Source organism: Oryzias latipes, chromosome 24 (genome assembly GCF_002234675.1).
Source record: "Oryzias latipes chromosome 24, ASM223467v1".
NCBI lineage: Eukaryota > Metazoa > Chordata > Actinopteri > Beloniformes > Adrianichthyidae > Oryzias > Oryzias latipes.
The window spans coordinates 8911486-8934418 of NC_019882.2; the positions used below are offsets into that span (position 1 = coordinate 8911486).

General features: G+C 41.6%; 2 protein-coding genes across 3 annotated transcripts in view; one reads left to right on the forward strand and one right to left on the reverse strand.

Moving 5' to 3' along the window:
* Positions 1–11332, forward strand: part of akap12 (A-kinase anchoring protein 12) — a 33296-nt gene extending 21964 nt beyond the window's left edge. Inside the window, exons 1-3 of one of the 2 annotated variants that reach the window (XM_011491642.3) lie at positions 1662–1909; positions 4724–8815; positions 9447–11332. In XM_011491642.3, coding sequence (XP_011489944.1) covers positions 1885–1909; positions 4724–8811 — 4113 coding nt within the window. In that variant the 5' untranslated portion in view covers positions 1662–1884 and the 3' untranslated portion in view covers positions 8812–8815; positions 9447–11332. Of the gene's footprint in view, positions 1–1661; positions 1910–4723; positions 8816–9446 lie in introns of those variants that run through there. The other variant, XM_004083602.4, reaches the window with a different exon arrangement.
* Positions 11333–11952: 620 nt separating this feature from the next.
* On the reverse strand, positions 11953–21734 carry zbtb2 (zinc finger and BTB domain containing 2). Its single transcript, XM_004083603.4, has 3 exons — positions 21022–21734; positions 15620–15800; positions 11953–15516 (listed from the first exon to the last, which is right to left on the reverse strand). Exons 2-3 carry the CDS (start codon positions 15790–15792, stop codon positions 14109–14111), a joined length of 1581 nt encoding a protein of 526 aa, XP_004083651.1. The 5' UTR covers positions 15793–15800; positions 21022–21734; the 3' UTR covers positions 11953–14108.
* Between the last annotated feature and the right edge of the window lie 1199 nt (positions 21735–22933).

Below are 22933 nucleotides of genomic sequence, written 5' to 3' on the forward strand. Positions count from 1 at the left end.
CATAGATAGTAAAATACCCATCGGATGAGTCACTTGGTGTTCATGAATGACCAAGACCCAGAGAATCCGCCTTTCGTACTGCAGCTATAGATGTTCTCCTGCCACTTTTTAAAGGCATATGTGAAGTGCAATTATAATCCTATGACCTGAACCTCATGACTATGCTACCAAAGGTAGAGAATGGATCAAAAATTCCACATCCACGGCACAATTTGAAGGCCTTACGTTTAATTTTATCAACAATAATTTTGTTATCCACTAGAATGTTTGACCTAATATAATCTGTTATTAGATTTGTAACTGCTTCCCTGGAATCAACACACACACATTGTTTTTCTCAAAGTTGGGCCTATTGAAGGTTTCATGATCACCAAAGAGAAAACACATTTAACCTTCTGCATGTGATCTGAAATCCCCCTCGTACTCAATCAACACATATCACTCGAGCTCTCACTGTCTATGAGGTAAATTATATGCAGAAGGAAAGGGGGGGGGGGTGTTACTTTAAGAGGATACTTGATTACGGTTGTTATCACCGGTTTTGGAGCTTTCTGTATGGAGCTCACACATTCCTGTGGGACAATGCAAAAGTGTGACAGATGTGATTATACTGGTATTTACCTGAGGAATTATCTGCATTCCTACTTCCCTCTTTTTGCCCTCCACAGAAAAAAAGAGAATTAAGCAGAGCAGTTGGGTTGGGTTTGTTTCGATTCCCATTTAAGTGTTTTTTTTGTGACTTTTTGTGGGTTCTTGGGCTAAACTTTGCTCTTTTCAAGGGCATCTTAAATAGCACCGTTGCTGCTTTTTTACTGGTTTTTACTGGATACTGGTCATCCGATTGGTGGTTGTCCATATAAAGCTGGGGTTTGCAAACTGCACAAAGAGGGCCAGATCTGATACAGTTAATGTGGAAAGGCCAACCACTCAGCCTGCATTTTATTTCAGCCCTTTTAGCAACATAAATGCAAATGAAGTGTTTATTGGACTTTTTTTGCAATCGGATACTTTTCATTTCTTCACAAAGACCAGAATTACACCCAAGTGCATTTTTACCAAAATTACTGGAAAATTACCCTTAACACTATTAAATGCTCATCACAAACAAACATAACAATACCACAAATAGTTGTCTCATTCAGAAACAAATAAATCTGTTCTTTTCATTTGGCCCTTCAGGCGCTGAAGTTCAAGTAGCCACTGTTTGAAAACGGTTTAAAGCGTATTTTAGCCAGTCCCATTAAAAAAATTGTAGTCTTAGAAAGAGCTGAGGGTCACATATGATAGATTTTATGACAGGAGCCTGTGGGCCAACTTAAATTTGTCCGTGGGCCACATTTGGCCAACGTGCCAGACTTTGGACATCCCGGAAATAAAGCCTTGTAGTTCTTTAAAAAAAATTTGAACTGTCAAGTCCTTCTTAGTTGCGGGATAATGCTTAGGAAAATCAAAAGTGATTTGGCTTGGTTGGATCTGTGACTGAAAAGTGACTCTGTTTGCGGAGTTTTGAGGATGATGCACTGTATTCACCCAGGGTGGATGAGGAGGTCTGAGGGAGTGTGAGCGGATAAGGGAGGAAGAGAGGCGGTAGGAGCTTGGAGGAGGGGAGGGGGCGTCATTCAGAACAGCTGAAGAAAGGCAGCGGAGGTGGGAGGTCCTTCAATGACATGTGTGTCAGTGTTGAAATGAGTGTGGAACTCACTTTCAGCTCATTCTGCAGGCTGACTTAGGAGCACTGGAGGCTGACTTGGGTCTTTAGGACAGGGGTCCAAGCGACTGAAAAGAGAAAGAAATCAGAAGAAGAAAGGGACACCTTTTGCATTTGTAGTTAGCTGCACATTTTGGCATCTTTTAAATACATTCTGGTGAAGGATCTGCCTCCCGATGCTTGGAACAATTACTTTAACAGGTAAGAACAGAAAGGAAATTGTAAAATATCATGAATATTGTTTCATGGTGCTTGTATCACTTTTCCCCCCTATAATTTTACGATTTCATATGATTTCAAAACATCCTTGATGGTCAAAAGCATTGTTGTTCTGAGGGTGTGGTTGAAAGGCTTTGTGGTTGGTGAATGAGCTGCACGGATGAGTGGTTTTCAGTCGGAGGCGGTTTTTGCTCTGAGTGCTGCAGATCTTCAGTGGGTGAAAAGTCAACCACGCTTTGAATGTCCATCAGAAGTCTTCGTCCCAAAAGTTGACTGATGATCCTACGGCGGATTTAACTTCCCTCTGAGGCAGCATCACATCATGTGAGGTGTTTTATCAAATTAGAGTGGGATCCTATTTCCCAGTGGGGGTTATTAAATCTAACCAGAGCAGGGAAAGAGGGAGGAGGGGGGTGTCATGTTAAATCAATTGCATTCCAACACTGATTCTTCTTCACAACTTCCAGCTAGGAGTGATGGTTTCAACCCCTTTCCTGCTGATTCAATAGTCGGATATTGTCTGAAATGAGGGAATAACGGTGAAGCTGTTGGTTTGCCCCCCCCCCCCCCCCCCCCCCCCCGAATCAGCAGAGACACTGACCACACCTCGAAGACAGAAAGGGGTCGCTGTGTCTTGTCTCCGCTGGGGGGAGGGTGATTGGGAGGGTGGGGGTGACCCTGCTCTGCTTTCTTTATTTTAACTGACCACTTTTGTCTAAGTCCAAACTGCAGACACTATGTCAAGGATTTGCATACATTTGTTCAAAGTTTGCTCAGAGAATAGCAGCTATTCAAACTTCCAACCGCCTCGTCCACCCCCACCAAACACCCCCCCTCCCTCCACAAAGTTGGAGCGACCACATCGGAAACACTATCTGGCTTCACTGGAGACAATCGGTTTTTGGCTTCCAAGTGTTGCCCATCTCCAGCAGAGAGGGGAATTTTAACTATGAGCATCTGAGATATGTGACACCCTGTGAAGTGGCTAACCCCACCCATGCTCCTGCATCTTTTCCCTGTCACCCCCATGCAACCAGCTCTCCCCAAGTACCCCAGCTTTTGCACAAAAAAACAACTTGAAAGATGTTAACAGCTGTGCGGCTCAAAGAAGAAGCAGGGAGCCAAAGATCAAAAAGCTGAGAGAAAGATGCCGGTAGTCTGTTAAATCAACAGGGCTCCTCTTTCATTATGAGTGCGATGTGCAACTCCCACACACGTCTTTAGATGCTGAGTTGTCCTGCTTCTGTGAAGTTTCTGGTCAGCTCGCGGCATTAAAACTGTTTGAACACCCAAAAGGGAGCATGAGCCCCCCTACCCAGCATAAGGCAATTGAGTCAATTAGAACCACCCCAGTGCTTTTAGTGCTTTGAGAAAGTTACTAAACTTCTGCATCATAAATTAGAAGTTCTTTATTTTCAAAGAGCAGAAAGGGCCCAGTCTATTGTGCTTGTATGTTTGTGTATGCTTTAGCAAGGGAGGGGGGCTGACTATCCATCCTGCTGTGGTGGAATGTGGGTCAAGGGGACTGAGACTTTATTTTAAGGAGGGGTCGTGAGGAGTCCTGTATTGTTTGGTTTGAATGCATCATGGCCGGAGACAAGATGGGGCGTGAATGAAAAAACAAATAAACATTCCTCGGACCTCCTGGAATTCAAACTCGGTTTATATTTAGGGCATCCCAAAATAATTTTCTTTAAAAATGGGGTGTGAGACATTGCTCGGATTCCTCCCTGGAAGCGGGCGTGCCTTCATTCAGATCTTTTCCTTTGTTCAAATCCAAAGGTTTTAGTTAATTTCATCTATCTGTCAATTTAGCAAGCTGTTTTATATTTTAATTTTCTTGGAATCACTCTGAAAAGCTTTACGTCTATAATTTAGGAAATTATTTAGGCAGATGTGGGAACCCAGCTGTACATTTTTGTGTAAGCCAACAGCTTTCATAAATTAAAGAGATTTACTCGCATAATTAACCATCATCCCAATATGCTTTATTGTCTTTATGCTGCCCTGCTGTTTAATGGCAGTTTCAGAGTGGTTCCCACAGTTTGCACGCCTTAAAACAGCAGATATGTTTCTTTATGTGTAATCCTGTAAGCTGATACCTAGACATAAAACATTTAGGGAATTTTCTGGAGAGCCCATGGCTATCAGATGTGAGGTTTTCCCAGACTGCAGTGCATCTGGCAGGCCATAATTCCCCCCACGCCTCCTTCTGTCAAAACACAGACAGACATGGCAGAGAGACGTCTTGTATGTGTGGTTTGTGTCTGTTATCTCAACTTTAACTGCAATACTTGTCAGGCAAATGTTTAACTTCCAAGGAGTGACTGCTCGGTAATTGTTTAAATCTGGGTTTTAAAAGCAGCTCATGTGCAGATCAGACCAAATAAATGAAGTGAACTCTGCCTCATTTGATGGAAGTTTATCACTATTTTTTTACAGCAACTTAGTCCAAACAGATTTTTTATTGTAATTAAATTTCTAAATCCACAAAGTTGGAGTCTCAGTCAGAAACTTCTGTTTCACATTACTTAACTTTTGACTCCCTAGTTTCGCTAAAGGTTTAAGAATTAACCACAGAGCAGAATTTATGGTAGATGCAAGTGATTTGATTTCCTAATCCTTTCTTTAATTTGTTCAAATGAATGTTGTAAATCGTAACTTTGTATGAAGGTCATGTGAACATCATAAGTGATGCTTCTGCAGGATTACAGGACTGCATGAACAAGTAATCAACTGATTTGATAAAATTGAATCAGCATTTCACAGAAACATCTTTCTTTCCTTCTTTTTCAGTGGGCCAGCCAGATGGTGGGACTGTGGCTCCAAAAGAAGAGGTCCCAGAGAATATGGACACTCTCCCAGATGAAGTGACTCCCCAGCTGAATGGGGAGAAACTGGATAAAGAGTCTCCAGAGGCAAACAATATTTCATCCATAGAAGTCAAGTCAACAGAGGAAAAAGGAGAGGATGCAGGTGAAGTTGGCTTCAAGAAAATCTTTACCATTGTGGGCTTGAAATTCACAGTTAAGAAGGATAAAAGTGAGGAAACAGACCCTGTGAAGCTGCTGACGGTTAAAGACAAAGAAGGAGAGGAGGTCAGTGAAACTGAAGAACTAGCAAAGGAGAAGGAGACTGAAACTGAAGAGGAGGACAGCAAAACAGAGACAATGGAAACAGAAAGGGAGGCGTCAACATCTAAGGATCCAGAAAAGGCAGAAACCACTGATGGTGCTTCTGCTGAAGCGTCCATTGAAGGAGCCAAGGCAGAAGAAGCTGAAAAGGAAAGTGAAACCCCTCCTACACCAAAGGAGACCATATCGCCCTTCAGGAAGCTTTTCTTTATTGGGCTCTTCTCTAACCTGAGAAAGAAAAGCAGCATCAAGAGGATGAAAGAGGAGGAGGAGGCAGCAGCAAAGGGAAACGAGACAGCTGATGTAAAGGAGGAAAATGATGTAAAAGAAGAGAAAACTAAGGAGAACACTGACTCAGAACAAGAAGTCAAGAATGAGGCATCGGCTACTCCTGTCGAGGAACAACCTGAGTCTAAAGAAGAGGGGACAACCCCTCCAAAAGAAGAAAAATCCGACACAGCCACAGAAGCTCCGGCTGAAGCCTCGTCTCCTACAGAAACTACAGATGAAAGCAAACAAGAAGACCAAAAGGCAGAAGCTGCGGCTAAAGATGATGCCGCACCAGAGGTGACCTCTGACACGGAGCTGCAGTCCTCACAGGAGAAGACAAAACATCATGGAAGTCCTTTGAAGAAACTCTTCACTGGAAGTGGCTTAAAGAAACTCTCAACAAAGAGACAGAAGAACAAAAAAGATACTGATTCTGGGGAGAAGGCCAATGAGCAACTTCAATCGTCCACAGAGTCAGAAGAAAGTCCAAAAGCTGAAAGCGGGCCCTCCTCTCCCGAGAGCCCAGCACCTGGAGAGCCTGTGAACGTCACGGAGGGTAATCAGAATGAGTCCAGCCAGGAAACTGAAGGTGAAGTTGCGTCTGATGGTGAGAAGAAAAAGGATAGTGTCATCGCCTCCTTTAGGAAGCTGGTGACACCTAAGAAGCACGCTAAAAGGTTATCTGACAGCGAAGACGAAGCCACAGGGGACAAACTAGCAAAGTCAGCCACGCTGTCTTCCTCTGAGAGTGCTCCATTAGCCGAAAAGGGTGATGAAGAGGAGACAAAGGAGGAAAAGGCCCCAGAAGAAGAGCCAAAGACTGACAACTCAGAAAAGCTAACCACCAGCACAGAGGAGACCAAAAAGAAAATGGACACATCTGTTTCCTGGGAGGCTCTGATGTGTATGGGTGGACCCAAAAAGAGGACAAGGAAGACTTCTGATTCCGACGATGACGAGACCAAAGCTGAAGAGGAAGCTCCAGCAGCAGCAGCAGAAGAAGGGGAACAAGAGGAGAAATCTGAGCCTGCCGCCGTCGCTCCCCAGGAAACTGAGACTGAAGCAGCTGCTGCTCCGGCACCCGAGCCAGTAAGCGCCCCGCCAGTCAGAGAATCCCCCTGGGCCACGCTGAAACGTTTAGTTGCATCAAAAAATAAGCCCAAAGTCGAAGTGAAGCCCGAGAGCTCCGCTGAAGTCCAACCAGAAACTGAAACACCAAAAGACGAGTCTACTTTCTCTCTGAAGAAGTTATTCCCTGGACGCAAGAAGAAGGTGGCTGAAAAGCAACCGTCGCCGGAGCAAGAGGAAGACTCTGAAACCCCAGCTGTGGTTCCTCTGTCAGAGTATGAAGATCAATCTCAAGCAGAGCAGGTAACGCCAGAGGAGAAAGCTGAAGTCCAGAACAAAGCCTTGGCTGAAGACAGAACCCCATCATGGATTCCAGCCTCCGTTGAAGATACTGATGATAGACGTGACCAGCTCAGTGACATCACAGAAGAGGCAGAGAACGCCGCCACGCCAAAGTCTGTGGACACAGACAACACTGAGGATGATACTGAAGACATAGTACCACCACCAAATCGAGGGAGCATGGGACGCAGGCTGTCCACTGCTGAGGTGAAGCCGATCACTCCAGCTCCCGATGCCTCAACATCTCCTGTTCCCAAGAGCCCTGAGAGGGAGAGTGCAGTAGAAATGTTAGGTGGAATCAAGCCCCAGATCACTGAAGTGCCATTTCAGACCTGTGTGACTGTTGAAGATCCACCAGTAAATGTAGCTGCTGTCGCAACCGAACAGGAACCGCAAACAGAGACTGTAGAGTCGACGACAAAAACATTTCTGGAGCCACACAAATGTAATGATGCTACAGCCATCTGCATTGGCCTGGAGGCAAAGGAGTCTGCAGATCCTCCAGTGGAGCAGCCCATTGAGCCTACTGTAGAGTCTGCACCTGCACTCAAAAGTGCTCAGACCACCGAGTTGGCTGTGGAAGAGAAGTCAGACGCTGTGGAGGAGGCAACTGTCTCAGAAGACGCTGAGTTCAACGCTCACGTGGACCAAGTGCAAATCCTTGAGCTTGAGCGTGTTGCAGAAGACTTAGCCATCGAGGGCGCTGAGATTGAAGTCGCCAGAGAGAGCTTCGAATCAGAAATTGAGAAGATTGGAGTTGTCAGCATAGAGAATTCTGAGGTCATTCAGCCAGTCACACTGAAGGAAAACTCTCCTAAAGTGGCAGTAGTCGATTCCATTTTGCCCACCCTTGAAACACCTCCCTGCTCCCAAAGCGTGGAAGTCACTGAGGTAACCGTGGAAACCAAGGAAAAGCAAGTGAGCACAGAAAAGCTTGCTGCTACTGGAGAAAACACCCCAGTGAGCGCAATGCTCCAGGTTGTGGCTGACCAGGCATCATCCAACAGACGTGACAAGACATCCAACAACAGAGAGGGGAGTGAAACAGCCGTTCCTGCAGTTGTGCCGAGCGAGGAATCCGCTGTTATGATGGATACGGTTGTTCTGGTTGCTCCTGATGAAAAAGCAACATCAGCGGTGGTGGTTGAGGGTAATGCTTCCATGTCAGATACTTTAGAATCAGCAAAAAAGATGGCAGGGAAAGTCAAAGAAGAGGTCCATCAGGACAAAGAAATAAAGAATCGAAGTGCAGAGATTGCTCAAACTGTCATTCAAGATGCTGTGGACAAAGTGTCAGAAGATGGGTCTCAAGGGAATAATGCAGAGAAACCAGGAAGCCTCATTCCAACACCAGTAAAGGCAATAGCCACAACGGAGAAAGAGGTTGAAGTTGCAACTGAGCCGGTGGTCATCACAGACACGCCTTCTCCTGTTTTGTGTAAAAAAACAGTTAAGAAAGCACCCGTGCAGCTCTGTGTCGCCACAGAGGTTACTGAAAGTATCCCAATTGAGGTGATTGAGGCCCTTGAGGGTGAAGCAGAAGTAGGGAAGGAGAAGAAACTAGAAAAACATTTGAAGACAGCCGAAATCAAAGTAAGTGAAGAAACTGTCATTGAGGAAGAAGTTGGAGAGATCCAGGCGGAGACTGGTGGGAAGAGAGAGCCGTCTAAGAAGACTGAAAGCAAAGAAGCCACTGATGATGTGAAAACACAGTCTGAGGAAAAAAAGGTGACTGAGATCCACATGCCCATCCAGGTGATCCTGCAGGAAGCAGAGGAGGTTGAGGAACCTCCAGTGGAAGTGGAAATCGCCTCTGAGCTGAACGGTGAGAGTCCCGGCTGCAGCCCGGCTGCAAAGAACCCTCCAAGAATAAAAAAGCTGTCATCGCTGTCAGAGGAACCTCAAGTACCCGGCTCAGAAGAAGCTGCTGTTTGCAGCCAGGACACAGACACGACAGAAAGCAAGCCCTCAGTCAAGTGTGCAGAAGTCATGGCGCAAGTGATCGAGGTGATCGAGGAAGCGGTGAAGGAGATCGAGCCTCTGTCCACAGAGCTAACAGCAGCATCATGAGCAGGTGAGATCAACACAGCATGCTCCAAACCCTTTCAGCAATTTTCTAAACTACCTCCACACAACCTTTTTTTTACATCAGTGGGCCCAACATTTATTAGGGAGTAGGGGAGGGGATTTGCACACAGCCCAGATGAAAAAGCTTTTGTTCAGGCCTCGAGTAACCAGGTTACCTTTGATATCAAAGTCGGAATGCCGCCATTGACCCTGTCTTTGTAGGCCAGGGTCTTAAAGGAGAAGTGATGTGCGAGGGGCAGATGAACTTGTGCTGAAAGGCTGATTATGATTCCTCTGCTCTCCTCCTGTTTTTCCTCCATCAGGGGCTCAGCATGGAGTCAGGAAAGCATGTCGGAATATGCATTTGTAAGATTAAATTACAGAGAGCTTCAAAGAAGAGAAGTTGTTTTTCTCCAGCGTTGAGTGAGCCAAAATGTGTGAGACAGTGAAAGTTTTCATGTGTTTTGAGACAATGCCTGATAGCATCAAATAAAAGTACGAGATGCTAACTTCATATGAAAGTTAATCTTTTTTTACTTTGAGTACAAAAATAAAAAACTTTTTTGATTGCAGAGAATAAAATCATCAACTCTAGAAAAAATAACCTCAATATTTGCTTTTGTTTCCCGTCACTGAAGTTGAAGCTACAAGAGCGATGCCTGGGAGAACCACAGCCAAGACCAGGACGTGACCTATGTGGAGGAGAGAGTGAGAGGGACCCAGAGAGACATAGCAAGCAACATCCACGCCGCTCTCTCCCACCTGTCCTCCTTACAGCTGGAAGAGCCACCGTTGTGACCTCACTCACATGCATGCCCTGCACCTCAGGAGCATCCTGCCTCGCTTCTGATCACTTTCGGTGTCTCTGTGACTCTGCGTTGCCCTTGTTGCGTTAAAAATATTCTGCTCCCTGTTTTAGGGTGGCCTATGTGTGCAAGATAGTGTGGATTTTTACATAGATAGTGAGAGGAATGAGGTGCAAGGGGGGTGAAAAAAACAGAGGATTTTTGTCTTCTACTTTGTATTTATATTTTGAGTATCCATCAACTTGTGTGTTTTTCCTTTTATTCCACTGGCAATTGTCCTAGTTTTCAAAATATCCACACTTTGCTATAATCCATCTGGTATGTTTTCCCTTTTAGTCTATTAGCATTTAATTGTCATGCGCAGGAACCTCTTAAAGGTTTCTTGTAGAATGCAGCAGGACCATTATTTAAGGGTTTGTAGCAAATAAGCCATGGTACAAGTGTGACTCTACAGGCAAAGAATAAAAAAAACAGAGTGATAACAACCCAAAATCCACCATTTTTTTTACATATTACTTTTTCTCAGTGTGTAAGTCACCCTAAACATGTAGATAAACAATCACTGCCTGAATTACTGTGAAAAGACATTATTACATTGTTTTATGTTTCAATAAAATATTATACTCATAAGTTGTGGCAGAGGATTGTGGGAAATGTAATGTGAGAGGAAATTAAAATTATTAGAGATGAGATGACACAAAATATATGGCTGTCATTCATATTTGCTGGTAAAAAGAAAGAGTTTAACACCCTCTGCTGTAGGTGGAAAGGAGTGCACCCATTAAGCCTCACTGGTGAATTTGGTGTAAAAAGAATTGTTCAGTCATAAGTTAAAGCTGTAACTTTTGTGTTTCTCAACCAAGGGTTTCACAGCTCAGGTTTTTTTCCAGCTGGCACCAGAGAGGACGGAGACCAAGGGGCAGAGGATTTAGACAGGCAGAAACCGCATGGTACCAGAAATAAATACAAAAGCTCATTTTGCTCTTGATTCAAAAGCCTAATCGAGTTAAAATTAATCAGGGAGCCATGGTCTTTCCATCGATCACAGGACAAGACATCAGTTGCATCCAATTAGTTTCCTAAAGCTTCCACACAGCTCCTTCAATTCAGGGATCAAATCCTAGTTGTAAGGTCAAGGCTTATTTTGCCAATTTATTTACAAAGTGAGGGATGTTTTAGGAACAGTTCTGCAAGCACCGAAGCAGACATGTGACTTTGTTTGAGCTGGTATTTGTGTTTTTTCCAATTCAGTTGGAAAAATTGCACATTTTTTTAATCATGCGAGGATCATGAGCGTCAACCCAGGGTGCTTCCATACCCTCCGAAATTCAATTAATGCAACAAAACCCCTCAGCAAGTTTGCACCCTGTCACATTTTTTTCACATCCAACTCACTTTGAGTGTAATAAATAACCATAATATGCCCCCCCCCCCCCCCCCCCCCCACATGTCTGTACACCATCTTGGAGCACACGTCCACCACTGTTTCTCCATGCTTTTGTAACACACATAACTGTGAACCTGATAACATGTGTACAGATTGTATACCTACTGTATGTAGTTAAATCCTATTGTTTTAACATTAACAATTAACCTGCAGCTATTTAGCATAACATTCATGTAGCATGGTCTTATGTCTTTTATATCTTCTGAGCTGTTAAATAGTAGGAATTCAGAAAAGTCTATGTTTCATTCAATAAAGAGAAAAACTTGCGCAAGACTGCTTATTTTTTGAAGGTTAAAGGAAGAAAAAAACTACAGTGAACCAATGTTTATGTCTATATTTTTTGTCAAAAAACCGACTAGATTTAAATCACAGGATAATAAAAAATAAAAACAACAAATCTATTGAACATTTCCTTGTTGGAAGGAAAATGATCAATGGACAAACAAATACTATATAATAAATTTAATTAACTTATTGACCTTGATTACTTAAAAATATCTGCCAAATTAACAACTACACTGGAAAACCTGAATTTTTAAGAAAGTAAAAATATCCTTCCCCTTGTCTTGTAAGAAAAATAATCTTATAACAAAGCTTTTCCAAGCCAAATAATTGTAGGAAAACATATCTTGGTTACTAGAATAGTTTTTTCAATAAGATGTTTGTTAAAACCATTTTTTTAATCCATTGGCAGATTTCTTTGAAGAAAATCTTTCATTTTTCTCTTGCATTGAAGAAATCTTCTCCAATATTGCAAAATGAAAAAAAAAAAGTTTATGCATTTTAAAACTAATAATTTTTATATTTGCACCAAGCTTGCTGATGTTATAATAATCATGGTATGTCCCGAAGTGCTGCCGTATTGTAATAAATAAAAACAAGCAAATGCACTAATTTAAAAAACACATTTTTATTGTTTGTTCTTCACTGCTGAAGCATTTTTATGTGGGCAAAAATATTCCTAAGAATGCAGATCAGTCACAGAAAATCCAGATCAAGTTGACTAAAAACACATTTAACTTTAAGTTATACATTTCTGAGACACTGTTTAACCTGTGAAGGTTTTTAGTCATGTTGAAAAAGTGGAATTTAAGTCTCGCAACACTTTAATCTGAAGGATGTATTAGAGATTTGCCTTCATAGGTGATTTAATTAGCAACTGAATGGCCAACAAAGGCAAAACAGCTCCACCTAGCCACAAACTAGGGACACTGCATTAAACAATTAATTTTTTAACAAAACAATACTCAAACTTATTAAAAAACTTAAAATCTCTGCAGCCAAAATAGTATGTAAGCAACAAAAACATTAAATATACTGACGATGAACCTTTCAACTGTCTTTTGTTTTATGGCGATAAGTCAATACAGCTTCCAAACGTTTTTTTTGTGTGGCTTTTTTGCTTTTGCAACAAATGCACATCACCTTTCGTGATTACAGCTGTTATAAGAAAAAAACCATTTTTCTAAAGATAAATTCTGCAATTTCAGTGTAAGAAAGCAACACACAAACAAATCTCTGTTTAATAATTCATCAAATCAGTCAGAAAAAAAGGGATAAATTGCTGGAAAAAAAAAACAGTAAACTTTTGAGAACTTTGCAGTGCCACCTCACACTAACCTCCCATCAGCACCCACTCTTAACAAAAGGCAGGAGTAATTAATACATCGTTTTGCCAACCCCTGTATGGCACTTCCTACAAGATGTAAAAACATAAAAGCACTTTTTAAACTTCACATATATGCAACTTGTCTGTAAATATCTCATTTCCAGTGCTCAGTAGTACAAGCAACATTCTATCAATGTAGATTTTATTTTCTAATCAAACAAATGGATCTGCCTGTTTTTTTTACATTTACTCTAAATCTGGAGTGAAATTCTTAACTACTATCTGAATACTTACGAGGGTTTTCCAGTTTTTGTTACCGCTTTAATAGTTGATAATTAGCATTTCATGAATGTGGAACGGGATATTAGTACGAGCACAGTATTAGGCAATTACTGTCTGCACAAATGTAACCACAGACACCGTTTGCTAGTTGTTTTTTAACAGCGATGCCTTAAAGATTCCCTTTTAACACAGGATGGATGCGTTAAGTCTAAATTTGGCCGGAAAGAATCAACATCTAGTCAGAGCCTACAACTTTGAAAACTTTAAATTTAAAAGGATTTACTCATTTAGAAGCTATCATATACATCTTTCAGGATGATGCAATTATTTTACAAATACAACAGACAAAATGAAAAACAAACATCAAGGAATTTCAGAAAAATGTAGGAAAACTGTATTCATATATATGTGTATATCTAAAATATTAGTCTGCACGACAGCCTTGCTTTCGGGGTGGGATTTTTCTGGATGGAATAAATTCTATCTTTGAGGTGTTTTACAATGCTGAACACAAAAGATCGACAATAAAGGGAGTCAGAGGGGCAGGAAAACAAGCCACTTTTGTTAGGTGTGACCGCCTGTCGGAGGCTGTGCTGTAAAAGGGTAACAGGAAGTAGACAGGAACCTTAACCCTGCATAGCACACGTCACAAAACACGGGTTGAACTGCTCTGCAGCTGAAAAAAAGATACAGGAAATGGTCATTTTATATCAAACTTTTCATTCTCTTGGGACAAAACTCCATCGGAGGACGGACGAGACCACTCAGATGAGATTGTCCGCGTGCTTCTATTTGCCTGAGCCTCGTTCGACGCAGAAAGCTTGTTTTTGCTTTTAGCCCCCACACATCTAATGCAGCCTCCACATCGCGCCAAGAAAAGCCGCCGCCCCTCCCCTAACCGCTCTGACTTCCTTTTCCTTTCACACCGCCAAACTGAGCTGAGCTTCGTCACAAAGATTGAAACTCTTTAGAAGGCCCTTCAGCCAGATGGTAATAAAAGCTTCAAACTCCCAGAGTCGAGAATATTCTAAACATCCTAAAATACAAGAGGGAGAACCTCAAACAAACAACCCCTGACTAACTTCACCTATACTTTCCATAATTTAGATAACAAAAACACACAGGAAGGAATGGAAAAGAAACTCAATGATTGGCACTATTCTACGAGGATCTCCTCAGTCTTGATTGGTTCTACCGGGGTGCCAGAGTTGGACAAGTCGGACCCTTCATCTTTGGAAAGTTCTTCTCGCTGCAGCAGCATGCTTGCCCCCGTGCTAACCTGCAGCCCCGCGAGTCCACCCTGAGCGAAGCAGAGGTGTTTGATGACCTCGCTCGGACTAGAGAAGGTGGTCGCACAAATGTTACACTTGTAAGGCTTCGTGGAACCCAAAAACATCGCCTCCATCTGGCTGCTGTCGTCTCCCGCCGCGCACAGCTCCATGCTCTGCCGGTCCACCATGGTGTAGGAGTCGGCCCCCTGGTTCAGGCACACGTGGCGGGCCGCCTGGTTGGCACGGCAGAAGCTCTTTCCGCAGGCGCTGCACTTGAAGGGCTTTCCCGTGTGGATGTACATGTGCTCGCGCCAGTGGCTCTTCTGGATGAACTTCCGGCCGCAGGTGGAGCACTCGTACTTCCGCCGCTTTACCTCCCGGTCTAAGTCGGCATTCTCGAGGTTGTCGATGTCGGCGATGTCAGATGGCGGCGGAGTGTCTGCCTGAGAGTTTAACCCCCCCACCCCCCAGGTGGAAGTGGACACCTCTGCTTGGGGGGAGTCCGAGTTGGTGACCGATACGGGAGTTTGCTCGCTGTCACTGATGACCTCTACTGCTGCCTGTGCGACAGAGCCGCTCGACCCCAGCTTGATTTCTCTAACGCTTTCTGCCGCCATGCTGTGCTCTCCGGTCACCATGGGCGACAGGACCTTGCTGGGCTCTGCTGGTGAATGCAGCAGAGCCTGGCTGTGCTGCAGGAGGTGCTCTCTCAGCAGACTCCTTTGGGTGAACCTGCTCCTGCAGACGTGACAGGAGTAATGCTTCCTAAAGGACGAGTTTCTCTTCATTATGCTGGGTTTCACGTGGAGGATGGCGCCGGCAGAGGATCCATCTGCATTCAGAACGTCCATCCCCATCTCCTCAGTTAGTGGCTTCATGCCACTGGTTGTAGCCCCCAGATCAGAGGGCGAAGAGGCCTGTTTGGGGGGTGACGAGTTCACGAACGACAATGCTGCCGGGGTGGACGGAACTTTGCCCTCAGAGCCGGTCTGCTCCGCGTCAAAGGGTGAGGACAGCTGTCGTCGGGTGGGTTCCCTGGCTGACAGCGCCCCTTTTTGGTCAGAGATCTGGATGCCGTAGAGGGAGGTGGACAGGTTGATGCTCTGATCGGGGTGGGTGTACACAGACTGGCTGGCCTCCTGCAACAGCGGATAGGCATGCAGGAATCGGACTCCCTGCTCCAGCCGTGCAGGGTCTATCAGCTGCGGGGCGAGCTTGCCCGTGTACATCAGGTTGAGAAGGTAGCTGAAGATGTCTGGCTGTATGTCGGCAGCTTTGAGACGCACACAGTCACTGAAACACAGACAGTTACGCCTCATTACATGGAGGTTTATGCAACATCTCACCAAAGGGTTCGACATTTCACTTCAATCTTGCTATTGTTCATCTTCTGCACCTGTCCTGGTGGATAAAGAGCATTCTGAAGTAGTTGGAGAAGGCAGCCAGGACGGCTTTGTGGGCTTTAAAGAAGACATCTCCTATAGCCACAGTGCAGTCGCACAGGAAGCCAAACTCCCTCTGAGAGTTAAGCTGTTGCAGCAGGATAAGACCATGGTTGGCCAACTCCATTCTTTGACCTGCACAGAGACACAAACACAGAAACAGCAGTGAGTTTCCTGTATGGAAGCGGAGCAGAGTATTGTGACCACAGAGTCAAGCTGTCAGTGATGATCTGACAAACAACACAGAGGCTAAACAGACACCACCAACTTAAAAAACAACAACAACACACATTTAACAAAATAGAGAATCCACATTTATTCCAATGCACCTGGAACCAAAAATGACATTTTCCTTGAAATGTCTTTAGGAATTTTTTTTTGTTATTTTTGACTGGACCACAAATGTTAGCTGCTCTGCAAAAAACTAACAGTAATACAACTTAAAAATTAAAATAAACTAAATCTCGCACACCTCTATTTTGTAAAAAAAAAAAACAAAAAAAAATAAATAAAGATTCTAATCCCGGAAGCCTAGAAATTGTAAACTCATATTTCTTTAAACTGGAGTTTCCTTCATATTTCTAATAATACAGATTCATGTAGATTTGAAAAATCTTCTTCCTCTTTCGGCTTCTCCCATCAGGGGTCGCCACAGCGAACAAGTCGCACGGTAAACTTGGCAATGTTTTACGCCGGATGCCCTTCCTGACGCAACCTTCTCAAACCGGGCTTGGAGCCGGCACGGAGGTGGCATGTAGATTTGAAAAATAAAAAGTCAAAACTTTCATTTTTAACAAGACATCCATGGATTTATTTGTCTGCAAGTGGATGCATTGGAATGGAGCAGAGCAGGGAGCTTGTGGCTCGCCGATTGCAGGTTTTGCGTCACAACTACAAGCTTTTTTAAACTGCATTTTTATATTCTGCTCCAGAAGCACCACAATTTGAATAAAGAAATACTCCGACAAGCAATTTTAAGCCTAATTTTCATAACATGTGTCTTGCATTATCAGAAAAATGCCACAATAACACGTTAAAAACACCTAAAACTCCATTTTCATCAGAAAGGTCACACTTAACTCTTAATACAGATAATAATAATGTTTAGCATGCGTTTTGTGTTCGGTCAGGCTGGACATGGTTCCTCTGCTGCCCCTAACATCCATATCATTGGTGCAGTTACTAACTTTTCTCTTTCTTTGTCTCATAACAGATGTTCCAGTGTTTTTGTTTGTCTCTTTCCTGTCCTCCCTGACCCCCAACGGTCACAGCAGATGGTCAACCCCCAGCAGAGTCTGCTTCTGCTGGGGCGGCGGAGGGGGTGTCTTCCTGTTAAGAGGGAGTTTTCCGCTCAAAAGCAACACATCCGAAGATGAGTGTGGGGCAGAGAAGTGCATTCAATTAAAATGTTGGTCGCTTAATTAAGCTTTGCCTCTGCTGTAATAAACTATACCAATCTGGAGTTTTAAAATCTTGATGATTTCACTTCTTTCTGGCATTTTTCTCTTGCTCTTGAAATGAAGTAAAACTACTGCAGTTGAGATTTTGAAGGTTGCAATAAATTAAATTTCACAAATTAAAAAATTGGTGTTGTAGTCATTTAATCACCGAATCCTGAACCAGCAAAAACTATAAATACTGCTGAGTCACTCTAAGGCCGGTCTGAATATCAAAGTCACACTTTAATGCATTTAAAGTCAGATATTAACAAGTGTTGGTGCGTTAGGAGCTACTTAAAACAAATACGTAAATTTAAACTAGAGTTTTAACTTAGCATCACTTAAAGAAAAATACTCAAAAGAGAGCAAAAAATGACCATTACTGATTGTTCTTTAAGTGAAATGTCGGGAAAAATTCCATCTTAAGACATTTCAAATTCTGCTGGCCAAGGCGTAGGGTTCTGGTGACCTGAAAGGTCACCTCTGGTCTCAGAGGGCTTCAGGCCATCACATGACCAGAGCAATGGGTGTCGACACACATTCCAAGCCAGAGCTGGTTCTACACCCCCTCCCCATCCAGCAGAGACAGCCAATGGGAAGGAGGATTCTCCTCCACTGCCACTTTCTCCACATCAAACAGGTTAGGAAAATGTCTGGAAAGGGGCGATAACAGACACTCTATCAGCTTTTATTCTCTCTGAGGGGATTCTGCGCTGGGTGCAAAAGCCCTCTGCACATTTGTGGGTTTATCAGGGGTCAGAGAGCAGAGAAGGTGAGACTGGAATGCAACAGGAGCGTGCATGCTTCTGCAAGAATTCTGCAGAAAAGACACTGCTGAAAGTTAGGTCTAAAGGGAATTTTCTCCTTCTTTACCTGCTGGTGTAGACTTAAGAAAAGTTAAAATATTTAGTCATTTATTAGAATAACAGCGGCTTTATCTCATTTTTATATTTAAGAAATAGGACATTTATTTTCCGTGTAATAGGAATGTATCTGTGAACAACTGCAACATTTTTGCACCTTTCTTATGAGAAATCGTGACATGAATTTGAATTTCTGTACCAGTTTTAACTCTCGGAAATGAGGTACTCCTTCACCAGCAATACAAAATAAATTGTATTATAGAGGGTCTTAATAGATTATATATGTGATCAATAGAATCACTGCAATAGAATTAAACATATCAGTACAAACTTTAAAAAAAAAAAAAAGATTTTAGATCAAACCAGCAGGTTTGTAGTTTTTTTAGTTTCTAAATTTGATCCAAAGATATCTTGACTATAATATATGTGAAAAAATGTTGTCACTCTTGCTGATTTGCAAGGAGGCCCCTTTGGTGTCCAACAAACAATTTAGAAAGAAAACCAACATCAAAAATTTAGTAAAAAGAAAGTTCAGCCCAGAAAAGTATTTATGTTGATAATAGCATATAACACAAGAGCTCCGTTTATAAGATGTTAGCTAAATTTACTTTGGGATTATAGCAACAAAAACACCTTTGCACATATTTTCGGTTAATTAAAAATACTTTTTTCCTGAACTTTTGTGCTTAATTTAATTTCTTGAAAACACTTTTTTTAAAGTATTGTCCAAAACTACATTAGTAGAATTCTCTTAATGCCCCATATATTACTTATATTTTTACAGTTTTGAATTATAGTTTGATGCATCTGATAAATAGATTGAAATAAAATTAATGGAATTTTATACTGCAGATCTGAAAAAATGTGTTCGTTGATTATTTGTTATAGCAAAGCTTCTCTGTAAAAAACGTTTAAAGTTGCCATGTTTGTAAGAAACAAGCATTTGTAGGATGAGCTGCAGAGTCAATTTTTGCGTAAAAATAAAAGGTCAGAGGTAGATGTCTGCTTCAGAAGTGGGCAGGACTCATGCCATAACTTCAAAGTGGAACTTCTGTAGGTTCTCCCAAGAACCATCTCCAAACTTGAGACTGACTTTCATAAATTGGGAAGACGGGTTGCAAAGTGAGCATTCCAAGCAGATGACTACACAAGCTGTCCTCTCCAGATTTGCAGGATGGATGGATGACAGCTTCCTGCTCGTCAAGATAAGATTCTACATTATCTCCAAAGTCCGAGACAAAACCCTCATCTAAGATGACAATGGTCACCCTAACGGGGTGGGGGGTCAGAATCTACCTGCAGAATTAGGGGGAGGGGAGTGGTCCTCCTGACCTGTCTCCTAAAGCTTGACCGTCCTCTCCAACAATGAAGAGTCAACAGCAGAGTTGGACGATTGGCAAAAGTATTATTAAATATTTATTTTGTGTTCATCCAACACCATCTAGTATCTAGAACATGAACACAAGTACCCTTACTTTAATGATACAACCGAGTAAAAAAGTACTTCAAGAAACAATTATTTAAGTATAACCAACTTGTGAAAATAACTACCAAGTACCAAGCAGCAGTTTGAATACAATTTTAGATATTGAAATACAAATTAGATATATGTGAACATAAACATTCACCTTTTTTTCCCTATTTCTACCGATATGTGGAATAAATTACGATATAAGATTCAAAATGCCAATTATTTTAATTTTATTGGTTCACTTAAGAAGTATTCCCAGTGGTTTTTCAATCATGATTATGCTGTTTTAGCCAAAAAAAAAAAAAAGCCATGTAGTTTTGTAGTTTCTGCAGAACAGCAGGGGTTCCTTGAAATTGTGCCTCTGATTTGTGGGCGGGACTTTTAGTGCCTTGTTGCTGAGAGCTCTCTGTTTACATTACAAGTGCAACAAAAATGGCAAGCAATATTGGAGACATCTGATGTACAGTTCTGAGCCAGATGCCACCTCAGACGTAGAAAGCAAAGACGAGTATGGATCTACTTGTCTGCAAGGAGATATATATATATATATATATATATATATATATATATATATATATATATATATATATATATATATATATATATAATCTCCATCTTTTGAAAAATACTACGAGAAAAAACGTTAAAAACACGAAGAAAATTTTTTTTTCTTTAATTGGGTGTTTAATCCTTTACTTTCTAGTATTACATAGAATAGATCCAGTTCTTTCTAACTTTCAAACATTCTTTGAGCTGGCCCAATGTATTTTTTAGTCCATAATACATCACTGCGAATAATTACCATTAAATATCTGTTAAAATTTTAATTACTAAAATTAAAAAGGAACTTGATGAATACAGCTAATTTAGGTTGGGTGAGAGTACTGGTATTACTCAAGTAAAGGTAAAGTATGGTGTAGTAAAACTACCCTAGGCCTAGGGAGTAGGATTTTTTGAAAAAAAAAGTACTTTAGTAACTCGTTACTTCTCCATATGTAGCGTTATTTAAATGGAATTAACAGCTTTACGCACAAATCCAAGAAAGAAATATTGTGCCAAACATCCGTTTCCAAATTCTAACTTATTGTTCTTTGTCCCTAAAATGCGCAAAAGTCTAGTTGATCGTTTATAAATGCTGTGTGCATGATCTTGTTTGCAGGCGCGTAGCGCCGCCCCTGCTGTGATCGACACACGTGGAAGCGTCGCTTCCGTGGTGAGAATTTCAGTTACTCTGAAAAAGAAAAGCGCCCACGAGAGCCGTCTGGAGAGCGCAAACAACCCCAAAACGCGTCCAAGCCCCAGATAGGAGGCGTCGGAGGAGCCTGCGGAGCCCGGAGACGCGCGGAGCAGCCGCCGTGCGAGCGAGGACCGACTCCTGCCCTTGCCTCGGGTCCCTCTCGGTCGCGAGAAAACGGACATGCGTGCGCGCCACAGACACACACACATAACAGGAAAAGACGCAAGGGGGATGGGGCTGGTCACGAACGCGTTTCTTTCAACTTCCCCCGTGACATTTGCAGTAAACAGAGCCGCGCTACAGCCGCCAGTGACCGCCAACACGGTGGGAAACGCAAACGTCGTACCTGAGCTGCGCGGGAATTCCTGGAGTTGTCGCGGCGTCGCCGTTGTTTGTTTGTTACCGGAGGATCGTCCGTCCTCTGCGCTCGCAGCAGCCTCAACTGCGCTCCTCGTAAACGCAGCATTCGTTGGCGGCGGAGAGGGTCGTCCGTCGGTGTTTTCCGGTTTAGGGGTTTTACGTTACAATCACATGACTGCTGGAGATAACCAGCCAAAACGCAGCCTTTGTAGACAATCCGTTGAGAAGTGGGCGGTGGAGTTTACGTGATTTTCCCGCACTCAGTAACCGCCGCGTCTCACTCACCGTATGGTTGTTAATCATTGAGGCTCTGCCGTTAACGATAGGAAGGAGAAAAAAACCCGAGCGCGCCACCGTCCCTGAACGCACCTCCAATCCTACTGTTCAACACAAAACAACTTTAAATCAACTTTTAATTGTTTTATTTTATTATTTTTTACATGCATTATAAAAACGACTACTTTTATAGTGTTATATGAGTTATATTATAAATATTAATGGTTTTGGCTTACATTCAATTGTTTATATTTTGGTTCAACAATTTCTTCTTGTATTTCTACATGTAAACAAACACATTATTAGTTTTATACTAACATTAACATACGTAATATTAGCTCCTCTTATATTTGAATTTTGAGTAATTTAAGGAAAAATACTTATTTGATTTTTTTTTATCAAGAACGTTTTCCATTACATTATTTTACTAGAAAACTACTATTGTAAAGTAAATTACAGTTAAAATATGAATCCATCTCCATTTGGATTGTGCACAGTCGTTTAAAACTGTTAGATAAATAGCTAAACTTAGGAGTGTTATCTTTTTGCATCTAAATGCAATAAAAATATCAAGGAAAATGCATGACATGCATCTGTTATTTTTTGTGCCAATGTATTTGGTCTTTAGTGGAAACATATTGATTTACTTTTTTTATGTAGGAAACATTTAATTATTTGCCAAATTAAAAAAATGTTTGTGAATTGATTAAATGTTTTGAATATCCTTAAATATATATTTACGCCTTAAAGTTTACCTAATATAAAGTCAGTTTTTTACATTCATAATTGAGATGGAAATGAATATTTGCTCATATATAAATCTTCCTTACATTTATCTAGATGCCAATAGATACAGGTTACCTCCTTTCTTTCAGTATACATTATGTGTTGACAACTTGTCTTGAAGCTATGAAAGACAATAAAAGCAATAAAGCAAAATAAATTTCTATATTTACTTAATATTTTTACTCTGAACAGCATCATTTGGTTGTTGTTTTTTTGTAACAGAAATGTAGTTTTGTATATCTTACATTTTTAGCTTATTTTAGAAGAAAATGCCTTTTTTGTTTTAAAGGTTTAACAAACTTATAATAATATATAAAACAATATGTGGCTTGAACATTTTACAAAATAAAAGCCTGAACTTTTTTGAAGTTTAGAAAAAAGAAAAAACCTTAAAAATATTTTTTGATGCAAAATACTTTCTATTTTCTTACATTTCTTCTAATAAAGACTGATGGGATTATTAGTTTGTATTTCAGTGTTACTTAAAGTACTACTTTGTAGATGTTGCAGTTTTGAAAAGTTCTGGTTGTAGTTGACTCAGGGAAAGCAGTTTCTTCAAGAGCAATGCAAATTCCAAATAAATCAGACTTTAACTTGGATGTTATGCTGAAATTGGCTTTAAAGGTAGTTTAGCTCAACCTCTTAAGTCTTTGTGATTTAAAATAAACTTTATGTTTATGTTGTTTCTTTTTATAGATTCATTTTTTTAAGCCTATAAGAGCCTTTTCGTTGCATCTTTTGCCACATCTGAAGCAATGAAATGCATCAATCCAAGATCTTTACAGCTGCACTTTGAACGCTAAGAGCAGGGAGTCACTGGAGAGAGGTTTTGTGAA

Excerpts from the sequence above, each read along its gene's own strand:
- zbtb2 (XM_004083603.4), bottom strand. The coding sequence starts at position 15,792 with ATGGAGTTGGCCAACCATGGTCTTATCCTGCTGCAACAGCTTAACTCT. Across the intron at positions 15,517-15,619 it reads CTCTTTATCCACCAGGACAG|TGACTGTGTGCGTCTCAAAG; the intron begins GTGCAGAAGATG and ends TCTGTGTTTCAG.